Here is a 25,833-nt window from a genome sequence, read left to right as displayed (position 1 = left end):
TTGTACATATTCTATATCTAGTTCTCTCGTTGGCATTTCATGATTGCCTTGGCTGCTTTTGCCAATTACATTTAAATCCCCCCTATTAAATCCCTCTCCAGTTCTTCTTTGGAAAGTCCTAAACGTACACAAACTATGGTTGAATTTTAGGCTAACTCCATCTGCATTTACCTCTGTTGATGAATTTTTGAAAATTTTTCACCAGCTAGATATTGTTTCATGTAAGCAGTTGATTGAAATTTAACAATAATAAAAAGTCACATGATATAGTCTTTGTCTCCCTCTTGATACTTTCTTGTGGGTGTAGTCCAAATCTAGCTGTTTAAAGTAATAGTATTCAGCTGTCTTTAGAAGAAAGATAGTGGGGCTACCTTGAAGTAACAGTTCTCATTAACAAATATATGTAGTTCATCTACTGCCAGCTTCCGTAGGAATTGGATTTTACAAATTCTAATTTGCAGATTCTTTGCAGAATTCATTTGACTCTTCCTTGACCTTGGAATGGCCTGATTTTCATCAGGTCAAATTATAAGTTAGAAGTCAAATGGCTGTTTGCTTATGTTCCTGAATTGGTTTTTTCCTCATTGTTTTAAAATATTAAGTATTTCATTTGAATATTATTGAATTAGGACAGAATAATCTCTTTCTCCCCTTTTAAAAAGCTCACTCAATATTTTGTTCAACAAATTCAGGAGGTAAAGGATAACGTGAAAATTCATTTGACTTTTTTTTTCAGGGAAATTGAGAGAATGATTTTATTAAAACATTCCATGCAGTGCATGAATTTGAGAACTTAACTCAAGTGTCTGTAGATGAAAATGGAAAATAATTATAGAATAAATGGACATAAGATAATGGATGCTTTCATTATCGCAGGACTTAACTCAAAACATGTAGGGGAAATTGTACCTTACATCAACACTTATGAACAGGCTACTTTTGGTGTTTTAACATTTTTTTTTATTATGTGTTTTCTTTAAAGTATATTCATTGCGTAAAATATGTGTTTTCATGTAAATTATGTAATATTCCAAAAATAAAGGCAAGAGGATAATGTATTAGTTTCCTGTTGCTACTATAAGAAATCACCACAAAGTTGGTGGTGATTTATTATCTTACAAGTTCATTACCTTTCAATTCTGGAAATCAGACTTCTGAAATGGGCGTCACCAGGCTAAAAATCAAGATGTTGGCAGGGTTGCATTCTTTTCTGGAGAAACTCTAGGAGACAATTGTTTCTTGGCCCTTTCCAGCTTCTAGAGGCTGCTCACATTCCTTGGCTTGTGGCCCCTGTTTTTTTTTCAAAGCCAGCAATGGCTAGTTGAGTCTTTCTCACACTGTATTGCTCTGACACTGGCTCTTCTGCCTCTCTGTTCCACTTTTAAAGACTTCTAATTACATTGGGAGCACTAGATAATCCAACATAAAAACACTCCCTATTTTAAGGTCAGTTGATTAGCAACCAGAAGCCATCTGCAACCTTAATTCCCCCGTAACTATGTTGAATAACATATTCACAGGTTATGGGGATTAAGACATGGGCATCTTTGGGAAACCATTATTCTGTTTATCACAAATGTAAGATGAATACTCATGCTTTTACATCTCAGATTTAAGCTAAAAATTTTGTAATCCAAAAATGTTAACATTTTGCTATATTCTTTTCAGTTTGCATGTGTGTGTAACTTTTTAATTGACGTATACATATATATATCATATATCATACATATATCATAAGTATATGTAGCTCAATGAGTTTTCCCAAATTGTACACACTTAATAACCTGCTCTCATGTCAATAAATAGGTTTTACCAGCACCTCCAAAACCTCCCTCATTCTCCTTTTGAGTCACGTTCCTCTCTTCCCAAGTATATGCACTATTCTGTGTTCTAAGTTTAATTTGTTTTTGTATTTTATATAAATGTAAACATGCAGTACATATTGTTTTGTTTCTGTCTTTTTTCCTTCTTAAAAGCTTTATTGTGATATCATTTACATTTTTTTATTAGTTTCAGGTGTACAAAACAATGTAATAGTTAGACATTTACACCCCTCACAAAGTGATAACCCCTCCCCCAATCTACTACCCCTCTGACAGTGTGTGTAGCTGTTAGAGTTCCACTGACTCTATTTCTTATGCTGTACTCCACATCCTGTGACTATGTTTCTATCTGTCGATCTATCTATATAAAATTATAGGTGTGTTTCTGTCTTGTTCAGCATTGTTTATGGTGGTCATTCAGGTTGTTGCATGTGGTTGTAGATCATTTATTTTGATTGCTGTGTAGTATTCTGTTGTGTGACTATACTTCATTTTATTTATCCATCCTACTACTGGTAGGAGTTTGGGTAGTTTCCAGTCCAGACAAATGTTTAAAATTAGTAAATAAGACTTTGTCAGAGTCATTCAGTGAGAAAAGGGTAGATCTGATGGAGTCACTTGTTCTTGAGTAAATGACCCAGCCTGATCCAGAGATAATCAATGACTGACACATTTCTCCCCCATCTTGGAAGCATTGTGAAAGAGGAAATTGTTTTAAGTTGAAATCTCTGAACTTAATGTAAAATAGATGTGTGATTGCTTCATTTGTTACTTCAGATTATGATACTAATCAGTCATAGGTATGATTACTAATGAGAAAAACTGGTATTTATTCAGATGATAATTTGATTCAAATAGTATTTTATAATTTCGTCATTTGTTTTCAGTGAATTTTGTTACTAAGTGAATCCTACTTTGTGAAAGTAGGATTCAGTTTGATTCAGTTAAATTCATTAAACTCCAAATGGAAGAGAGAAGAGGGGAGAGCGGTGGGGGGAGAGAGAAAAGAGAATGAGAGACAGAGGCTTCTGTCACAACAAACAAAAATTAAGACCCCCACCCCCCCACACACACACCTTTCTTTTTTCTCTTTATCTGTTGTTAAGAGAAACACTCTTAAAAGATATGCTTCACATACTGGCTCACTAAAAACAAAGTACCATTCCCCCGCTTTCGCCCCTTAAAAGAACCTGAAAATGTCACAGCAGAGATTGAGTTGTATCACTTTCTCTGTATCTAGAATCTCAGACTCACTCATCCCTTGGCTTTAAGTGCCATCTCTAAGCAGACATCTCCCAAATGTGGTATCTCGCCCATATCTCTTTCCTTACTGACGTGTCCCACTTCTTTCATGGTGCCTGCACTTGCATGTTTCATCAGCTCTGTTTCTAAAATACACCTTGAATCCATGCCCCTTTGTCTTACTGCTATCAACCCACCTAAGCCCTGCTTTTCTCTCACTTTGGCTGTCAGAATACCCTTCTCGCGGTCCTCCCTGCTTAGCTGTTCTCCCTGCTTACCTCCCTGCCTAACCCCCCTTTTTAGGTCTCAGTAGGAAGGAGGGGCGGACTTCTCCTTTTCTCTTCCTCCCCCCCACCATCGTCCCCCCATGTGTCATCTTTTCTCCCCTGCCTACCTTCACTGCCACTCTCAAAACACAATTTTGTTTTCTTCATAGCGTTTTCCCCCTGAAATTATCTTTTAGGAAACTTTTAAACTGTCTGATTGCCCCAGCAGAATGTAAGCTCTGTGAGAATGAGGACTCAGGGGTCTTCTTCACTGTGGCCCGCCTGCCATTTGGGCAGTGCTTGTATGTTTGGGGAATGAACAAATGGACTGAAAGTTGCGTAAGCTGCTGATTTCTGGTAATGAAAGGAGATTTAATATCAGAATCTTTTAATCTCCAAACCTTTTGTGAGTTGGCACCCTCAGAAAAAAATTGAACATCCATAATTTTAAGCATTTATATTTTTTGGTAGTGATCAGATGCTGATTGTATGTGATTGGCATTTAATAAATGTCTACATAACTCCTGTACACATTAGAATAGTTTGAAGAGTGGGCATTTATGGGGTAATAACTTTTTCCACGCTACATCACCTGAAGGGTCTCGTGTTTTCTGTTTGTCCCTTTCATGCAATGCTAATGCCATCTTTACATTGTATAAATATTATCCTTCAGATTTACAGTACCTAACGATTCTGTTATTTCCAATATCTCCTTTTTCTTTTCTGTCCCCTCATTTGAATTTTACTTCATTAGGAGAAATTGTTTTTAACTGTTAAGAATCAAAATTAATTCTGTTCAGAAGGTGTACAACATATTGTAAAACATATAGCTGTTCTCACGTTCATAATTATAAGTAGGAGTATGGAAGTACATAATTAAAAGTACAGAAGCATCTTATGTTTATGTTTCTATTGGTTTTAGCCTCAGATTTATTTTCTTATGTCAGGGATAAGAGAGTCAGGATCACAAGAAATGCTGATGATGAAAGGCTGTCCTGTGTTGTGTTTAAAGAAAAAGAAAACCTAGCTCCTGGTGTCGGCCTGGGGCATGGGAAGAGTGTGGAAGATAAATACTTGCTGATAACAGCATTCTACCAAATAAGTGTCAGCTCCAATTTTATTTTCCTTTTGCTGGGAAAACTGTGACCTCTTTTGAGTACTGGTGAGTGAGACATTTTGCAGCAGTGCTGAATATAAAAGCCCCTGCTCTCTGGTAGGCTAATGCCAAATGGTGGAAAGCCTTTGCAGAACCTGCCAAGCCCCACTGAGTGTCAGCTGCTCCATCTGAAACAGAGCTATATGAAGTGGTACATTTTCTTCCTGCCTGTTTATTGTCGGCAGTGTCTTTAAAAAACATAACCAGAACCATTGCTGTGAATAGGGACATAAAACAATTGTATGCTGTACTGTTTATTTTATATATCAGCTCCCATTAAATACATATTGTAACATGGCTCTGTAACCCTCTCCGTTCCTCAAATAGAACTGGGGTGTGAGAAAGAAAGAAAAATCTCAGGATGGATCCTCCTCTTTTTCCTGCCTCATCTCATTCTAGAAGTATTTACAGTAGTTTACATATAATAAATGTAATGAGACAGGAGAAAATAATAAGGATTTGATGGGTACTCATTTGTGATGGGAAGTGCACTAGTGGAGTGTGCAGAAGTACCACTCTGAAAGCAAATGTTGCGTCCCTAGCCACCAGTATTTAACAGATTTCCTTTTTGCCCTTGTTTGTTTAACTCTCTAGGTAAAGTCCTACTTGCTGTTATTCACCTGATAAATGGCAGCATACTGGAATTCCCATCTGCCTTACGCTGCTTTGGGAGCTCATTTCTCCCGCTGTGAGCTGGGTGTGGGACTCTTGGCAGGTGTCAGAGGTCTGTCCCTCTGTTTCTTTAAAACTGGCAAGATCTCCACCATGCCTGCCACTCAGGGTCCTCCCCCAGAATTTGTCACCGTGGTCGGCTGTGTAAAATATAAATAAATAGTCACAATTTTAAGATGTATGATCCAAATATATCTTGTAATTGGGGAAGATACAACATTTCAGTTTAGCAGTGAGAAGCAATGGAGAAAGGCTAGTTTATGCTCTCAGGCAGAGAGGCAAAAGAGACATAGAAAGTCTTAGGTATTTTAGCATCAGTTGATCCTTTGTTCTTAGCAATATATAATGCCTTCTAGAATTTAATGAGAAAAGGGGCAGAAAATGTTATGTGGTTCTCCAGTACCCCTCCCCCCATTACTCTACCCTCTTCTCACTTTGTCACAGTGTTTTAAAGTAATCAAAAGGACGAAAGGTTTTGTTTTATACTTAAAAAAAAAAAAAAGAATCCAAGCATGTCTTAAGGTGAGCAATAAAAGTACATTGGTGGTTATGACTTACCTAATATAAATGTCACTTTAATCTGGATTCTCTGCCAGGCACACTCCCATTGCACTTCCAAAGGGCTGTCCAGAGACTGTGACTAAATCATCGGGCCTAGGTTAGTAAACTCGAGAGAGGTTTTAATAAGATGACTTTCATAAGCCGCCTCAGACGTTGTGTACTTTGGCTTCTGACTTTCAAGCACCCATCACTGACTAAAGCAGTTCTTATGTCTATTTTGGCATCTTTAAAATTATCTTATATAGTTTGTACCATCAGGGTGGGAACCCTCGAACGCTTCCAGCCTTTGGATGGAGGAAATACTGAGTCAGAGCCTCCACACTGTAAGGGAGGTACTCAGGGAGAACCATGAAGTGCTTTGGGCCACTGGGGCGCTGTTTTTGCATTAATGCAAGAAGTGCTGCTGTTCTGTTACCTCCACGTGGCTCCAGGAATGGTACCCTGTGGTGGGGAGGAGTTAATGCACTGCCCCAGGGCCGAATTGACTGCTAGGGAACAACAGAGCTCTGAGGATGGAAGGGTAGAAAGGAGCAGTCAGAGAGCTTGCTACTTTAATTTCTCTCATTTACATGTGTATGTGTGCATAACACGTATATATTTATATGTGAAGGAAAATCGATCACTGAGGCAATTTTGTATTGTAACAATGTAATTGGTAACTTTTTTTTCTTAGAAGGGTGACTGATTATTCATAGAATTGTGATGGTAATTTAACAGTTATAAGTACGGTCTTTCATTTAAAAAAAAATATGTCCCGTTAACTTTCCTGGACATTTTTATTGCCCCTGTAATCAGACTTAACTTATAACTTAAAGGGAAGATATATGAAATAGTGAAAGCACCTCAGAGCTTTATAAGATAATTTAATCATCATGTTATTTGAATATTATAATGCTGTTCTCTTTTAAAAAGGAGACGAAAGTTAAGGCCTGTCCAATAAGAGAAAGGTCTTTATGCTAGTGAGCAAAGGATCTCAACATAGTCTGTGAAGGCTGCCAAAGTAAACGGTGTATTTTTAAGGAAAGGAAATGATAAAGTAACATTAGCCAAATATTCCCAAATGAGGATCTATAGAATGAGGCAAATTACTTCTGGCAAGAGATATGTTTCATGACAACTTGGAAATTTTTAAGATAATAAGTTCATAACACAGAAAGCATTTAGATAAAATTATCTAAATGCGTTCTGCATTGTGAATCTGTTATCAAAACAGTCTTACACCATAAAAAGACAGGAGTTTATTAATATTCATAATGCATTTTGAGAGCACATTGCATTCTGAAAACTCAATGTAAGAAGTAAAAATGTCTTTTTTTCAGGATTCCGAACATTATAAGACTACAGCTATCTGGAATACTAGCCATTCCTGGCTGCGTTTAGGCAGGTCCTTCCCAAGCCGTGCACTGCAGCCTGCACCTCTCCCGTGTGTTTCTTAAGGAAACAGTTTTCAAAGTTTCCCTTTTTTTTAATCACTGGAAATTTCATACCACCTCCTTCCATTAAAAATTAAACTTCTTCCCGCTTTAAAAATATTCACTGTACACATCAACTGTTCCTATTCTCCTCGTGATGGAACTTTCTGAAGTAGAGTAATTTAGTCTTTGGTTATGACTAAAACTGCACCCATTCACTCAGTGACTGTTAAGTGGTGTGTGTCGTGAGCTGTGCTAGGTATTGGGGGGTAGGGCAGTGGGACAGGCATGCCTCTTCCTCTTGGGGACTTAACATTATGGTGGAGGGCCACAGAAATAAAGAATTGCAAATTAGGACAAACCTTAGGAATTGGGTGATGGAAGCATTGGACATATGAATTAATGTAGTGAGACATGACGTTGGAAGGATAGAATGAAACCTCGTTTGGTTCTTTCCTTATTGGAATATAGTTTTAGTTTTACTTATTGGACCTCTGAGAAGATAGAATTTTAGCCAATTATGACAGTAAAATAGAATATGTGATATTCTATAAATAAAGGGAAAACTTTTTTTGTTGGACCCCCCCATTCCCATGAGTTCATGTCGTTTGTTAAATAAACTGATAATTCTTTAAGATTGAATAGGGTATAAACCAATATAAAATAGTTATATGATGTTTTTTAAAAGATTTAATATTAAAGTACAAAAATTTTGACTGAGGCATCCTACCAGAATTTCTCCATCTTCCTATTTCTGTCCCTTTTAAATTCCTAGGTATCTTGCTAGCATTCTGGTGAGTATAGTTCCAAGTTAGTGTTTTTGTTCCTTTTAAAGGTTTTGGGTGTTTTGCTTGGGAAACTAGAAAATAGTCAAGGGCTGATTCTGATCTTGGTTTATTTCCGATTCCCTAAATCTAGCAGAGTGTCTGGCACAAGATAGATAGACGTGCTTAGTAAATGTTTGTTGATTAAATGAGTTCTTCTGATAGTATGGGTGCCAAACACGAAGTAAGTACTCTTGACAGCCGAGAAGAAATAAGTCTCTTTGGAAAGAGCTACAATGAAAAAGCTTGATGGAGAAAGTAGAGTGATGTTGGGCTCACGGAGAATGAAGGAGTGGGAAATTGTGTGGAGTGACAGAATATAGGTGGGATATGCACGGACTGGCAACCGTTCAGACGGGCTGTCGTTGAGCGTTTGCATAGGGAGGTAGAAGCGGGTTGCACCAGAGGCGAGGGGCCTGGCTGATGTGCAGAGAGGTCTGGATTCTCCCCCTGGGCTGAGGCGCCGTGACGCGGCATTGACGGCGTAGGTCTTGGTCACCAGTGTGTTTCCGGAGGAGCCATTCGGCCCCAGTGCTTTGGGTGAAGAACAGGATACAGGAGCAGAATTCCTCAATGGCATTTACTGAAGAGAATGTTCTGCTGATCTGTATGTGTCGTCCTTATTTATTCTGTGCTAGTCTCCTTCCTGGTTCAGAAAATCTGAACTACCTTCGGTCCAAAGAGAGTCATACTATATTATACCCCACAGCTGTAAGTGATGCACTCCAAGCAGGCTCCCTCCAGAAATACAGTTAGCGAGAAATCAGAAATGCTCAAGACCGGGGTAGGTGTCCCCTTATGTACTCCTGGCTGCAATATCACAACTTGCCACTGGTGTGCTCCCCTGTCTCCTGACTCAACGAGCGCGGGCTGATTTCCGGTCTCCTAGTAAAATGCCAGAAAGTTTTAGAGGCAAGATACAAAGTACACAAACTCATTAAGTATTAATGCAGCATCTCCCCAAGCCGGGCACCGCGCTAAGTACTAGCATCCAAAATGATAGATAAAACATGATTTCTGTCCTCACAAAATTAGTCAGACGGGCCAGACATAAAACGTAGGAACACTGAAGTGCTTTGACCGAGACACACACGCGGAAGTATGGGGGCGCTTCGCCTGTCCTAGGACTTAGAAGATGATCGCTGGAAAAGACGGGAAGGAGTTAGATGAAGGTTAGGGCCAGAGTGTGCTGGACGGAAGGGCAGCGGGAACGCAGGCAGACTCAGGGGGCAGCAGGGCTCACGGAGCCTGTGTTCAGTCTCGGAGCAGCTCACGTGTGGTTGTGCACCGGTGCTGACCCTGAACATGTCCTTGTCGGCAGTCGTCTGGCACCAGGTGCCAGGACGGAGAGAGTTATGGCAAGTTTACCTATTCAGCACTTACACAGTAGAAGAGCTTTCTCTATCGCAGCTTATACACGTATCACGATTCCTAGTTTAGAGCAATGTGTTGCCTAAAGCCCTGCTGTCTAGGAGAGCTCCAAGGTGAGGGAGGAGTCAGTTGCTCTGCTCACAAACTGACATTGCCATCTTGACCCAGGGGTTACTTTGAAACAAAATATTTTGATGGTTTTTTAGTTCAGTTCTGAAAGAAATAGGTCTTTGAAGCTTAGAAAAAGAGTTAGAAACATCTGGTGAAGTATTTTGAGATGTACTTGTGAAATACAATAAAAGCGCCTAGGGGCTACAGGAAGTAGGGAGAGAGGAGTAGAGGAGAGAGGGGAGAGAGGGGAGAGAGGGTTGAGAGAGAGAGAGAATATATATAAAAAAGGGATGGGGGAGGAAGAAAGACTGGAAAGAAGAGGGAGAAGAAGGTGAAAGGGGAAGAGAAAGCTTAAGAGGATTTTAAACTTGAATAAGCTTCCTTAAGTCATGTTATATACTTGAAGTAAGAATTAATTTCATGTTTTGAAAATAGTTGAATAAATTGCTCTAGTGATTCCTTATCTGATCAATAGTGTTTGTACTGGGCACTTAAATGACATTCTTGTGAATAACTTCTAGACGTTGATCGCCCAGTTGTTTATTAGTCATAAAATAATTATGCTGGCATTTATTTTACTTTTATTCTTCATAATGTTCATGTTGATTTTTTAAATAAAACAAGTGGCAAATGCTAAAGCTATGTTACAAACGCCTGTAAAGTCCTTAATATGAAGGTTTTCCAATACTCTATATTCTTGAATGTGGTTATTGAAAAGAAAACTCAGTCGAATCTCGAAGTTACATAACAAACACACACACTGTCACATACAGACTCCAAAAACTTCTCCTACCCCATCATCTTCTCCCCCTCTTCTTCCTGTCTCCTTTCTTGCCCCTTCTCCTTTTTCTCCCTCTTCTTTTCTCTCTTCTCTCTTCCTCCCTCCCCATTTCTCTTCTTTCATTTTCCCCCTTTTCTCTCCCTCTCACCCCCTCTATCTCACTTCTTTCCAAATATCTATAGGAAGAACGTAATATAGAGAGCACACCACAGTTTACACACCGTTTTTAGACCCACCGTGCCCCTGAGCGTGGTGGTTGGTATGTCAGAGGTGACAATAGTGATGAGTGCTATTGTGGGGGAGGAGAGAGAGTTATGGGGGCTGTAAGTTATGTGATGAGGATAAGCCTTGCTGAGGAGGTGGCATTTAAGCAAACTTGCAGCACGTGAGGAGAGAGCCCTCTTGGTACTTGGGAGGAAGAGAGTTCTAGGCATCAGGAATGGTAAGCTCCATGACCCAAGGGAGGAATTGTCATTGGCTTGTTTGAAGAATAGCAAGAAGGCTTCTCGGGCTGGAATGGAGAAAGGGAAGGGGAGAGACCAACAGGCACTTTGGTCAGAAAGGTTACTGGGGCTGGGTGTTGGGATTTACTGCATTTAGTACTTTATACTTTGTGAGATGGGAAACCGTTGGAGGGTTGGTTGCTGAGTTCCATGTTCCGGTTCATTTGCCTTTGGCCTTGCTTGCTTCCTTACCACCCTGCTGTAGTTACTGTGGTCTAGTAGTCTTGATACTGGTGGGTTAAGTCTCTTGCTTTGGTTTTCCTCAAAATTGCTTTGGCTATTCTTGACACTTTGTTCTTCTGTTCTTCTATATAAATTTTAGCATCAGCTTGTCAGAATACTTACTGGAATATTGGTTGGAATTGAATTTAAGGATCAGTTTGGGGAGAATTGTAATCTTTGTGATATTGACCTCATATCCAGGAATATGATACCTCTTTTAGAAGAGTTTATGTCCTCTTTTATATTCTTCAAACTGAATGTTCTGTACATTTTTCCATAGAAGCCTCACATGTCTTTTATTGGTTTATTTTCTAGGTACCTTTTAGTTTTCATTGCTGTCACTAATGGTGTATTTATTTCCACCATATTTTCTAAATGATGTGTAGGATCACAGCTGTTGTTGATCTTGCATTTACCACCCTTACTACCTCTCTTGTTCTCTCCTGTTAACTTCCATTAGTCTACTGTAGTCTACTACGATAGTCTAATAGTCTATTAGTCTATTAGACTCTCAATTAGTCTACCTAATTGTCCATATAGAAAATCTAAGAAAGTTAACATCATCTGCAAATAAAGAGTGTTACCTCTCCCTTTCCAATTTTACACTTTCCCCCCCTTTTCTTGTCTCACTGCACTGACTTGGACATATCGGAGGACAGTGTTGTATATAAGAGCAGGTCTCCTTGTCTTGCTCCCTTTTAAAAAGGAATTCTTCCAAAGTTTTAACATTAAGCAAGATCATTGCTTTATCTGGTTAAGTTAGTTTCTTTCAACTCCCAGTTTGCTAAGAGTTCATTTTAAAAATAATTGTGGGATTTTTTGGATTTTAATATAAGCGTTTTCTCTTCACATTGAGATGGATTCTTTGGTTTTTCTCCACCTCTTACTGTACTGCATTACATTAATAGATTTGCTGGTGTTAATCCATTCTTGTATTCCAACATGAAAACCACTTGGTTGTATTGTAGGTCTCTGATTTTAATGTACTATTATTTAATATAGTATTTTGGCATCTGTGTTCATGAGTGAAATTGTTAGGTGATGGCTTTCTGTTTTTTTTTTTTTTTTAATTAATTTTATTGGGGTGACAATTGTTAGTAAATTTACATAGATTTCAGGTGTACAATTCTGTATTACATCGTCTATAAATCCCATTGTGTGTTCACCACCCAGAGTCAGTTCTCCTTCCATCACCATATATTTGATCGGCTTTCTGTTTTTGTAACTAACCACATCCGGTTTTTCTGTCAAAGTTGTACAAGCATAATGGAAAGAGTTGGGAGACTTTCTGTTGTTTACTGTTTGTTGAAACAATTTGAATAGAGAGACTGATTGTTCCTTGAAAGTTTTGTGCCTTTTAAGCTGGCATTGAAGTAGGTGGGTAGATTTCTTAGTTATTTCAAAATGTTTTCTAAATCTTCTATTTTTATAAAGAATATTATTCATTTCATGTGTGTCAGACTTATAACATTTTTATCATGAAAACATGCCTACTTTGTCTGTGGTTACTTCCTCTTTTTGGTTCTGAGATTGTTTGTGACCCCTCCCTCCTTGCACAGACATCTTCTGCCATCCCCTCCTCTAATCAGTCAACTTAATGGTTTGTCCTTTAGTCTTCTCCAAGAACAAGTATTGATTTTGTTAATCCTTTCTATCGCTTCCCCCCCATTTTATTAATATGTGTGTTGTGTCATTATTATTTTCATCTTTCTGTTTTCAGAAACTTCTTGATTTGAATACTTATTTAAGGTTTTCTTTTAGGCATGTAAAGATATTAATTAATCTCTAAGTACTGTTTTTCTCAGATTGTGACATGTATTACTTTTGTTGTCATTCAATTTTGAATATTTTGTGATTTTCATTGTGATTTCTTCTGTAACCCATGATTTATTTAGAGAGTGCATTTTTAAATTTCCAAACAAAGGGATTTTATTTTAACCTTAAAACAAACAAACAAACCCAAAAAAACTGATTTTTAACTCAGGTGCACCGTGATTAGAGAATGCATGGTCTGTGTGATATCAGTTCTTTGATAAAGAGGACTCGTGTCCTTGTACCCATCCATTTTTGCATTTCTTCCATGTGTTCTTGGAAAGAGAATAGATTGTTTATTTCTGGAAAGCCAACAGACATACTCAAGTTTATATGTTTTTGTCATTCCACGTGGTTTTTTTTAATTCTTAATAATTTGCTTATTCTTTTACTGAAAAAAGCATGGTAAAAGCTTTATTAATTGCAGATTTGTCAGTTTCTCCCTGTAATTCTACCAAATTTAAAAATATATTTCTAGGTTATATTGCATACCATATGGCTGTGTACATATTTGTTCAAGATTGTTTAAATTTCTTGTTGAATTCCTCTGTCTATTATAATGTAATGATGAACCTAAGTTTTAAAAATATTTTGTTGTTTTATTTTTTGTTATTTTTATACCATCTTTGTTTTCATTGAGATTTGCCTGGCGTACCATTTTCTACCTTCTATTTTCATTCTTTTGGTGTAACTTTATTTTGTGTGTTGTTTTGTAAGTATATAGATGAATTTACTTTATTTTTGTAGCCACTCTGCTGATCTTTGCTTTTTGATAGGCAGCGAATGAATGAATTATACTTTTCAAATTCATCTTCTTTTTCACAGTGATAGAGCTACATTCCTCTTTTTAAAAATTTCCTTTAAAATGGCAAACTCTCTCTAACTCAATAGGTTTGCACATACAGTTTCTTCTTGGAATGGTCTTTACCACTTTCCTCTTAAAATTCAAATGCCTCAGTTTACATGCTTCCCCCCTTTATTTTTTTCAGAGAAGCCTTTCTCTGACCCATCTCTTTCTAAAATAGCACCCCCCCATTATTTTCTATTTTAGTACCTCATTTATTTATTTTATAATGCAGAAGTTATTTATAGATAGATAATTTAGTGATATTCGTATTAATACTATATTATACTAACCATTTCACTTGCATGTTGACTATTTGATATTCGTCAGTACAGGGAGAAAGGTGTGATAATAGCCCTAAAGGGCTAACATGGTCAAAAGTAGGTATTTCAGGGTTGGGGAACCTGGAGCAAATAAAGAGGTAGAAATAAAGGCTCTTCATGAGTGGGAGAGAGTGAGTATGGGAGCGCCTTTACACAGAGAAAAGGAAATATATAGTCCTGGAGGACTCGGGGGCGGGGGAGATAAGGGTAACTGCAGACATCCTTAGGGAAATAGAGGTTATGGAAAGAATTACCTGAATTAGACCTAATTTATTGAGTAAAGAGTGGAGAATACATGGAATTGAGAAGGCTTGGAATACTTGTCAATAGAGTGCCCTAAGTGAGGCCCCCATTTTAGTTTGAGCGGAGTTACATTGTTTTTGGTTCTGTGTATTCATCTGATAGGACCTCCTGGTCTACTGCAGTCGGGGTTCGTAGAAATGATGCAGGGACTGGTGTGAGTTACATAGTATGTGAAGGGAGCATTGATCTAAGGTAGAACGTTATGACTGTACTATGAACACTGTGTTCCGAAGGGAGACCTGAATTCTTATTCCAACTATGTTCTAAACTACTCGTGTAAATTTGGGCACCTGCCTTCCCCCGAATTAGAAAGGGGTTGAGCTTCCTCATCTCTAAAGCCCTTTTCAATTTTCAAATGCTGAGAATGTATGCAATAGATGGAGTGATTAAAGGTTCAGGTAAAAGTGGGTGATGGGTGAGAAGAAGCAAGAACAGGTATGGTCCTCCTAATAACTTTTACCTCCTAACTTTATAGCAACACTGTCTAACAATGTGCCTGTAATTGGATTTGTAGTGTCCCTTGTTTTCAATGTTCTTCACAAATGTGATTTCATTTTACTTATATAAAAATATAAGCTGATAGGGATAATAATGAATATACCCATTTATAGCGAGTGAGCTAGAGGAAAGGACATTTAAATTTAGGTGTAATTCCAGTTGTGCATTTAAGAATGGCATTGGCAAGCCAGACTTTTTAGTCCTATTTTCTCATCTGTAAAATGAGGGTGGTTGGCTTTTGTATCAGTCTACCCGAATTTTCCTTTTGGTTAGGCAGATTTGTAGATCAGAGAAATACCTTTCTCCACTGTTCTTCATGCTGTTTCATTCCCCAAAGGCAACCAAAATTATTAGGTTTTTTAAAGTGTATCTTCCAGAGAAATTCTGTGCCAGTGTAAGCAAATTGTGTGTGCATGTATTTCCACCCTGTACCATTTCTTTCTTTCTTTTCTCTTTGCTTTTCTCTTTTCTCTTTTCTTTTCTTTCTTTTTTCTTCTTTTTTTTCTTTTTTTTAACGAAGAGGAGTATATTATTCACGTTTTTTTTACCGTGTTTTTTCTCCTCACATTTTGGAGTTTATGTTGGGAGTTTTCCCCATATCAATATGGTTATTTTCTTCTTAAGTGGTTGCACAGTGTTACTTTGTAGGAATACATCATAGTTTAGTTAACCAGTCTTTACTGATGGACATTTTGGCTCGTTTCAGCCTTTAACTATTACAAGCAGTGCAACTATTACAAACTATTACAAGCAGTCAGTAGCAGTCGTTTTCTTCTGTGGAATGAAGTTTTAGAAGTAGTAGTATTACTAGGTCCAAGGGGAGTTCTGCTTTCTCGTGTCAGTATTGTCATCCTTGCCTTCTTTTTTCATGTAATCTCAGGGAAAAAAATGGAATTTTATAGCTGGGAAGGGGTTTAGGTCCCATCAAAGTGTGGTCCTTCCTTGGGCAGCATCATGTGGCAACTTGATACAAATGCAAATTTGTGGGACCCACCCCAGACCTCCTGAATCAGAACTTCTGGGGGCACCCCAGTAATTTGTGTCAATGGCTGATTTTACATATGAGGAAAGTATGATCAAAAGTGTAAAGTAACTTACCAAGAATTGTACAGTTGTTGGGGCCTCTGTTATATTGCCACTGTAACTTGCTATTTTTCTTACATTTTAACTTAAAAAGACATTTTGTTTTTAAAGTTATCAATATGAAAAATAGGTCATTGATTCAATTCCTGCCTTTTTCATTTGTGCTGCTTCTTTGTGTCTTTTGGGGCATAGGAAGTTCAAATGAATATTATTTTGAAGTTTTCATCATGATTCTTTAGATTCAGCTGACTTTAAAAAACCAAACCTTAAATTGGCTCCCTGTACTTTTTCACATACAAGTCTGTGTTGTCTCAAGGGGTGACCTCCGACTCTTTTTCAGACTCCTTTCTCATCATGTCATGCCATTCCTCCCTTTAGAATTTCCAAACTATAGCCTGCTCTTAACTACATCTACTGCTTGCCTCATGCTGTCTCTTACCTTTTCTCTGTACTACTGAAACCCTGTTTTCATCTGTTCTTGTGTTCTTGAAGTATTTGGATTTTCCAAATTGAACAAATCCATCCACCTTAACCTTCCTATAGCATTTTGTTTTTATTTCTTTTCTGTATTTGTACCTGGCATTATTTTACTGATGAGCGTTTATATCACTCTTTTGTTCACTTACACGCTCCTTGAGGTTAAGGACCATGTTTTTATTCAGTGTCACTTCAGGCTCCTGTCACCCCTTCTGTACACTTACTAGTTGATAGATAAAAACTGGTTGCATTAATCTCATGCACGGTTGGGAATCAGTGGAAAAGAAAACGTATTTTATGCTACTTTCAATATCTGTAACTCTGTCTAACCAGATATTTTATAAATACGCTATTAAACACATGGGATACTAGGCATGAATAGGGTAACTCAGCTCAAACCCCTTCACTGAGATTTACAGATAGAAAATTAACCAATGCAAAATTAGTAAACCTGTATTTTGGTCCTATCATGTGCCAGGTATGATGTTGTTAATGTCCTTTGTTGAAGATGATGTTTCTAGTGTCATTTTCATAAAGGACAATGTAGTTTTACTGTTGATACTGTTTTATACTTCTATGCGTATCTCTGTGTGAACTTGAAACTTCAAAAGTATGGTATCAAGAGGATTTTTTATTATTATTATTATTAGTTTCAGATAAGAGGATGGTTTAACTTTTAAAAATTCTTACAAAATTTTAGTTACTATATTAAGTTTACTGTGTTTGTGCTAAATACCCCAAATCTAAGACGGGGTGTTTCCTATTGATGAAACTTCACATTCTAGTAATACAGAAAATTTTCTAAGGCTATGTCAATACACTTGTCAAGGAAGAATATATATCCTTCATTGTGTGACTAGTAGAATTTTATCACTTTTATTTCAATTTCCCCTTAAAGTCTTATAATGTTATATTTAAACAAAATTTAATTTTTTGAGTAGACTTAAAATACTCTTTAATATTGTGAAGAATTTGAAAAGAAGCACATCTTGGAGATAATTTTTTTAGATGGTGGTTGCCTGATTTTGGTTCATCAGGCACATATTCTTATGAACTGTCTTGAGAAATAGAGATGTTATGACAGGCTTAGCGCCAAAGTTAACACCTTTGAAAGAATGTGCCAGCTGGAGTAATTTTGAAATTATTTTTCTCCAAGACACTTAATTTTTGTCAATTTTTAGCTAATTGTGTGGAAAATGGAGATGTGTGGAATGCTTTAATAAAATTTTATGATCAGAAGTAAATTGCAAAAATAAATATAATAGATTACCAGCTCATTTAGACACTTGTGTTACCTTAGCAGTTGTATATCGGAAATTTACATACAGCAGTATCTTTAATTACTGTTTTAAAAATCAACAGTTTTATCCTTATTGTAATGTTGTAAGGTTGTAAATTTGATGTTATTGTTATATCTTACCAAACATAAGCATAACTGTGTTGTCAATGTCCCTAGAATTAGTTAAAAGTCAGTTCAGATACTAGTACATGAGAAGGTAGAGAAATGGTATTTTTCTGTCGGTCGGCATTTATAGTCAGCGTAGGAGACTTGACACAAATGAAACAGGAAGCATTCTACACAGTAGCTTTCAAAATTTCACAATGCACCATAACTAATTTTTCAGATGTATCTGGCAACTTTAGTTTGCCAACAAGTTGTTGTTATATTACTTGTCCACAATCAATTAGAAGTTTATGCTGTATTATCAGAGGCAAGCTTTGCAGGATGACTGATGAAGTAAAGTTCTGTCCTGTCTGTACTTCCTGGGACTAACATCTATTTGTTTTTACCAAAATGTGGAGTTGAGTTTCTCATTGTTTCTTTTTTAGTGAGCATTTGTCCTGTGCTTTTACATTCTTTCTTCATGGGGAAAGTAATGTATGCACAAGTGTGGAGATTGCCCAACACCAGCCAATTTATTTGATCAATGAGGAGCATATACACATGGCTCAGTCTTCACCGGCACCATTTCAAGGTAAGTAGTGGTGATGCCCCTGATCTCCACCGCCCGCATTAACCCCGTAAGGTTTTGCAGAATGAAATATTATCTTAAATGGACATTTTAATGGTAATCATAAGGGCCAGTTTCTGAAGAAGAAAGGAAAGACCACTTTGTTACACATTAATAATAATAGCTTGCTAGTTTCTTGCTGAAAGCTTATTACATACACACTGTGGTCATATGTGAAGTTGTATTGAGGGAAAACGTGGAGGATTTCCTTCAGAACAAAAGGAGATCGATGAATATTTGAAAATTATAATACAATGAGTAATCGACAAATCTTATAAATGAAAGCTTTTCGTTTTGTTTGTTCCATAGCTTCAGAAATGTAGTAACTTACAGATAATTACTATTGACTTAGTATTTGAAATCTCAACCAAAATCAAATTTCTAGAGTTGTGTAGTGTATAGTTTCTCCAGTAATGTTAATATTTTTAGTATTTTCTTTTAATTATAGACTACATTGGTTCGTATTTTTATTCTCAGCTTATCACCTGAATCTCACCAAGATAACTCCATGTCCCTTTCCTCTAACTGTGCATTCCATGTCTTTGGTTTTGTCTTTGGAATTCAGAATTTTCTATGAATAACTTTTAAAATGTTGTAATATTAGATTGAGCCATATGGAAAAATCTGTCTTGGTTCAATCTGATTGATGATTACTAGAGATGTCTGATTGAGATAGGTGTAGTATGGCACACAATGTAATTTAAAAAAACACTAATATTTTAACAGACTTGACTAAAGTATTTTTATTCATATAACAGCTTGTCAGGAGTGTTTAGCCTCCATATTATTTATGATTGCTTTTTGGTTTTCAAATTAAATCCGTTGACTCCGATTTAATTTGATGAAAGCATCTGTTTCTTGCCCTTAAGATAATTAAATTTTTTTCTTTAAGGTAAAAAAGAACATTGAATCCTCATTTAACTGTGTCCTAATTATTACCTACTTTTGCCCCCACCCCTCATTTGTAATACATTTTAAGTAATGTATTTTATTCTGTAATTTTGGGTGTTTTATATATGGACAGCTATGAAAAACAACCCAATTCTCAAACAGTACACTTGAGCGCTGTACAGTACGTGCATATTATGGATTGTCAGAATTATTTAAGTATTATGTTTCCTTGACTGTGAAAGGTGTTGAGGACCATCTCACTTCCTATCACACAAAATAACAGCATTTATTTATTATACTAGAAGGAATTACTAGTCATGAGGGAAGGTAACTAACCTAAGTTGGTAAAGATAATATTAAGCATACCAGGTCTCTATAGACCACTTATTTTAAATTTTGCCAGTTTCTCAAATCCTAGCAGAATTTTTGGGCATTATCCTGCTTATTTCCCATGACTGGTGTGGAGGAGGTACATTCTTAGGGCAGGTGCTGGTCTATAGATAGTAACCATATTGATGTGGGAATTTCCTAGAAGTGTTACCACAGGAAACTTGTCCTTGGTCAGCCGTGTTGGGTAGAGTCAGTAATGTTATCCCTTTTGAATCAGTGAGGAGCAGCAGAAAGGCACCAAGAAATACGTGATGTCCACAGCTGTCTCTGTCTTGATTGACATGATATATCATCCAGATGTTAAAGAACGAAGACATCAGAAAGAGGATGTCCCGTTTCATAACTATGCTGAGATTTTTTTTTAAATTAGGATTAAGAAAAAATGACCTTTATCCTCAGCAAAATGTTATTCGGGAGGTTGAAATACTCCCCCAGAGGCTAAGAACTGGCTGGATTACACACAGTATTATGTTAACTACATTTTTTGTGTCTAGCTAAGGGAAAATGACACTAAGGTTAAATACTGAAAGACAAAGAAAGATTTTGAGTCCTTTAGTAAAATAAATTTTACTTAGAGTTGTTTCATCAACAGACTCTAAAACAGTCATAACTGAAATTATAACTAAGCCTATGTTTCAGACTTGGTAAATTAAGACTTTTCTGCGATTAGAAGTTTTATTTATAGATTAATTTTTAATTACCACAGATTTTAGGAAGTCTTGGAAATCATAGAAAGAGTGTTCAAGTTCTAGGCAGGTTTTGGGGTTCTATATATTAAATATTTTTCTTTTGTTATAGAAGAGTCAGTGTTTATTTACATTGTATAAGCTATTACCAAACAGATGGGTGTATGTTTTAATATACAGATTATATTTTGTGTTGATATAGCTATCTGGTAGTATTCTATCTCACCCTTTTGATTTCATTCAAAACTTGATGTGAATTGAGAGGCATATAAATAAGAAGTACTAAAATGAGAAAAATCACAACTTAAAAGGAGTTAGGAAATAAAGAGCAACATACATTTAGTGACGTTATGCTTTAACCTTAACTTACCACATACGTAGCATTAGACTTAGGTAGGCATTATTACTGTGATCTGTGACATACGTTTCTCCTCCCTGCCTCAGTACTGGTGAGCCCTTATGGATTAAATGGCACACTAACAGGCCAAGCATATAAGATGTCAGACCCAGCCACCCGTAAGTTGATTGAGGAATGGCAGTATTTCTACCCAATGGTGCTGAAAAAGAAAGAAGAATTGAAAGAAGAGGAGTTGGGATATGACGATGACTTCCCTGTGGCAGTAGAAGTAATTGTTGGTAAGACAAAGTATTTTGCCTGAAGAACCTTATTCGCTCTTCTTCATCTTCCTTAATTTAAAAAGATAATCACTCAGATTCATCAAAAATAATCTCCATAATTTTCCCATCTTTTCTTCTTGAATTCTCTTGACACGGGTATACGCTGAGTAGTTATCTTGCCTGAAGCACCAACTGGTCCCTGTATTCCAAATGCTGTTATCATAATGTTGGAGCACATGTTAAAACAGCTATTAACTGCTGAAAGAATGGGACATGCCACTTTCTGCAGTGCCGTTTTCACCAGTGAGCTTCGAGTCTGACCACTGGAACGATACAGTTGGCAGTCTGCTGTGAACTTTTTCTCAGGCCTGCTTTTCTCCTTGCTCTTTCCCTGCAGGTGGTGTCCGCATGGTCTATCCTTCAGCATTTGTTTTGATCTCTCAGAACGACATCCCAGTTCCTCAGAGCGTTGCCAGTGCTGGAGGCCATATTACAGTCGGGCCGCAGGCACTGGGCAGTGTGAAGGACCCGAGTAACTGTGGGATGCCTCTCACTCCTCCCACCTCTCCAGAGCAGGCTGTCGTAGGTGAGTACAATCCAGGAATGTCCTGGGTGGAAGAGATCCCAGCAAATCGTGGCGTTCCCTTGCCATGGAGCAGGGGAGGAAATTCACAATGACAAGTTCCAGGTGGAAGAGATGGAGGTAGAGTAACACAGGAATTTTACAAAATGCAGAAGGAAAACTGTAAACAATTTAGGTGTTTCTCGTAAGTTCTACACAGATCCCCGCCCCTTTGTACTCATGTGCGCCTGTGTTGCATACATGCGGTCAGGAGACAAGAGGTAGGCTGCTTTTTTATTTTACACAAATGGAAAACACTATATCAGACAATGGCAGAAGCCTTCACTCAGGTTGTCACACAGGGACAAGTCTTGGGTAGTTCTTTCCCTGTTAGATTATAAAGTTAGCCTAACGTGCCAGGAGCTCTGAATAAATGCTTTAGCCCAGCAGTAACCTCTCTGCATTAATGATCATTACTATTACATGTGAAAAATGGACATTTTCCATCATGGAAAAATTCAGAAATTATTTAAATTGGGAGGATTTTGCCGTCTTTGTTGAATAGTATATTTCCCATATTAAATTTTGTGGTAGTTGACATTAATTGGAAATCTAGTCACTAAGGAAAGGCTATTCATCATACTTGAGCTGAAATGGGATTATTTATAGACATTTAATGTGGGCCACATTGGCAGGAACATCAGAGGAAATAAAGTCGTGGTTGCTAAACTTTGGAAACAGACTCTCAAGCATGATATACATTTAAAGGTAATTTCCATGAGGATTAGATAAGACATTATTTCAAAGTTTCCAGCGTAGTGCTTGGCACATAGTGGACATTCAATAAATGGTCACGGTTAAACAATATGTTGGGAAAGTATAGACTTTGTGATTGAATGTACCTAATTTTAAAACCTGTCTATAGCTTTTCTAGTTAAGTGACCTTATTTAATTCTCATCCTTGTTCTGAACCTCAGTTTCCTTCTCTGTTAAATACTGTACATACTTTGCAGGAGTCTCATACACATTAGGTAATGTTCTTGACAGTGTTGTGTAAACAGCAAAGCATATATATAATATATGTGCTTTACATATATATGCATATATGACATATATGCAGATGTATAATAACATATGCTTCTAATATATAATATATATATAAAAATATATAAATGGTAGTGTGAAACATTGGAAGCAGTGCCCAACCCTCCAGTTTCAGCACACATTGTCGTGTTATCTGGCAGGAATTCCTCAGACGTTATGGGAGACATAAACGTGGGCAACGTGTAGCCTGTTTTTAAGAGCCATGTAGCTGCTAAGATGGTGAAAAATGTACCTCCAGCTCTAATAATGGTAGAATAGAGAATTTGGAAGATCCCTTGAGAAAGGATTTGCTCGAGCAATTTTTATTGAAACTACTTTAAACTGACAAAGAAAAACTACTTTTACACTTTTTTATAGTCATCATCACAGACAAGATATATTGATACAAAGATTAGAGTTAGGTATTTTGAAAAGTTTTAATCACATTTCTTCTAATGGTGTGGATTTTTAACAATTGTACTACGTAAGTTGTCATTGGTTTTTGTTGTTGCCTGGTACAAATGAGTGAAGTTTGTATTCAACTGAAAATTGAAGGCCTGCTGTGTGCATGCTGCCTTACCTTTTGATGGGTCTGTTCAGAACTCTAAATCCCATAACTCAACACCAAGAGGTTTTGTTTATGGTGGTTTCAGTGTGGACTTCCTAACGATAGATTTTCCAACTCCTTCCCTCTAACTCTGCATGTCACTGCGCTAGGCCCTGGGTGAATAAATCCCCTGATGCTTCCTCACTCCCTAAAACAAAAAAACAAACAAAACTCTGAATAAAAGTTAATGGAATCTTTGTTGTAAAATGAATTTGTCCAAATGTTCACATCATGACATGTTAAATTATAGCTTAGGACTCTTGATGCTCCATCAGGAAGAATCCTCTCAGCCTTGTCATTCTGCAGTTGACTAACATTGAGCATTGCCGTGTTTTTCTAGGTATGGGACAAAGTGAGTTACTTTGCCTCCTAACATGGCCACAGGTCTCCTAGAGTAGCAGGAGACCTAGGAGGGCCACTAGTTCTGGTGACGCACTCATGCCTCACGTGGACAGGCATATCAGCTTGCCTCTTCTGTTTATAGACACAGTTGTAAGAAACAGCCGTTCAGCATGCATTTAACGGCATGGAGTGCAAGTCTTGGTTAATTCCATGTAATATATCACCCACAGTTTCGTTAAATCCTTTATTAAAAACTGCCGAAAAGCATTAACCCAACTTTAATCACAAACGACTCTGTGCCTTGTTTTCCTTACACCTCTTCTTTTTGGTCATGAATTATTTTCCCTTTAATATCATGGCCATATGATCTCTTTAGCAACAGTGTAGGCTGTTTGGGGGAGAAAGGCTGTCCTATCTTCTTCTGCTGTTTCTTTCTTCACTTTGCCCAGTTTTAGAATAGGCATTTGAAAATCCAATGTAAAATTGAAATTAATTATTTTGCACCATAAACCAGGTCAGGGAACATTTAAAATAAAAGGTAGCAGTGAAAGGCCAAATTTCTTGTCTCTTTAATTTCTCTTATTTGTAATATAACAGTGCCTTTCTGGCAAACAAGAAAGCTTCAGTTCCTTAAAATGTAAGCACCTGGGGTTGGTGTTTATTTTTTCCTTTTTTTTTTTTTTTTTAAATAGAGCTGAGCCTAACCATTCAACTCCTAATGGTTGTATTGCGTTGATACCAGGAATATTAGTTTGTATCCTAAGGTTGCTTGTTTCTTTTTCATATGCGAATGGAGGTTTCTGGAGTGCTTAAAACTATTGTGGTCTAGATATTTTGCACCATAGTTCTATTCAAAATAAAATCTACAATATATTTATGAAATCAAATAGATGAAAATAATTGAAACTTAGTACTGGAAATTTGAGCATTTGTTTTATATGAGATAGAAGTAGTAAAATACTCATAACCACTAACCACTATTATCAGCAATCATAGTGGATTACATACCAACATACATAGCAATACATACATACATACATACATACATACATACATAGCAATGGATTTCATACCAATTCTAGTTAGAAAACCAATATGGAGTTAGTAGAGAGAAGCTGGTGAATTTTCAATCCTCTGACATAAAATGTTGAGACAGCCTGTTTCAGTGTTTTAGTACTAAGCGTTCATAAATGGTGTCAGGCAGAAGGACAAACTGTTCCACACAAATTTGAAATTTGACCTTGTTGAAAGCTTTGTGCCATTAAGTTTTTTCTCCTACCCAGGGCACTGTGTGCAGTTGTTACACAACCATTTAGCTAAACAAGCATGAAGCTCCCTCTACTGTTTTGTTTTGCCTTGATTAAACTTATTTATTGCATTGGGATTTAAAAATTCAAAACAATCCATGCGTGTTTATATCTTTGATGTTCTGATATATGAACCCTTCCGTATAAGTTCTCTCCAATACCCATGGCGTAGGAGTGCCTCTGTGTGGGGATGCCCTTGGAGAGTGCGAGCCTGGCAGTATTGATGTGATGAACTATTTTAGGGAGAACACAAAGAATCATACAAAGTACCAGGGAAAAAAGGCTGTACTGGCACAAATTATACTCATAGTTACGGGCAGTGTTATTGCCAGGGCTTAGGGGCAAAGCTGCATGAATATGAGTTTGAACAATTATGGTATATTTATGTTACATCAGCCAGCAGTCTACGCACTAGAAGACCTTTTCAGAAGAATGACATTCCAAATTGGCTTTGTCTTCCAGGTGAGAGTGGAGGTACGCAGAGCGCTGTCAGTCACTTAGGTTCCCAAGACGGGGGTATGATAACTATGCACAGTCCAAAGAGATCGGGGAAGATTCCTCCAAAACTCCACAATCATATGGTCCATCGAGTCTGGAAGGAATGCATCCTCAACAGAACCCAGTCCAAGTATGTTGATTGCGTTACATCTGCGTCGTGGTTTAGTAACCATTTCTTTGGCTTCTACGTGAAGAGGGTCAGTTGCATTGCACCTGAGGGTCCTGTGTTAATCTTCCTGAACATAATACTATAAAATTCAAAGCAACGATGTTACAATAAGGATGTTTACTTTACTTGATTTGATTATCCAGGAAAATTTTGAAGTTTCTGATCATCTCAGTATTGGCCTGCTGCTCATCTGACATTAATCAGTGGGTTTGGTTTTCCTTTGTACACCAATTTATGAATGTTTCCTATTTACTAAGGGAAATGACCTTCTTTGACATGTTTTCTATTATTTATTGGCCGTATGTTTTAACTGACAGTACATTTCTGGACTGAATTGATGGCAATTAGAGGGGTGTTTACCAGCTGTTGTGCTTCTGTTTTGTT

General features: G+C 37.2%; 1 protein-coding gene across 2 annotated transcripts in view; it reads left to right on the top strand.

The window, feature by feature from the left end:
* Positions 1 to 25,833, top strand: part of MED13L (mediator complex subunit 13L) — a 274,693-nt gene that overhangs the window by 197,786 nt on the left and 51,074 nt on the right. For both annotated transcript variants that reach the window (XM_081037745.1, XM_081037744.1), the window contains exons 5-8: positions 18,115 to 18,260; positions 20,708 to 20,899; positions 21,279 to 21,467; positions 25,245 to 25,410. In XM_081037745.1, the coding sequence (XP_080893871.1) occupies positions 18,115 to 18,260; positions 20,708 to 20,899; positions 21,279 to 21,467; positions 25,245 to 25,410 (693 nt within the window). The remainder of the gene's footprint in view (positions 1 to 18,114; positions 18,261 to 20,707; positions 20,900 to 21,278; positions 21,468 to 25,244; positions 25,411 to 25,833) is intronic.

Source organism: Rhinolophus hipposideros (assembly GCF_964194185.1).
Source record: "Rhinolophus hipposideros genome assembly, chromosome: 24".
Lineage (NCBI taxonomy): Eukaryota > Metazoa > Chordata > Mammalia > Chiroptera > Rhinolophidae > Rhinolophus > Rhinolophus hipposideros.
This window is presented reverse-complemented; position numbering and strand designations above follow the sequence as displayed.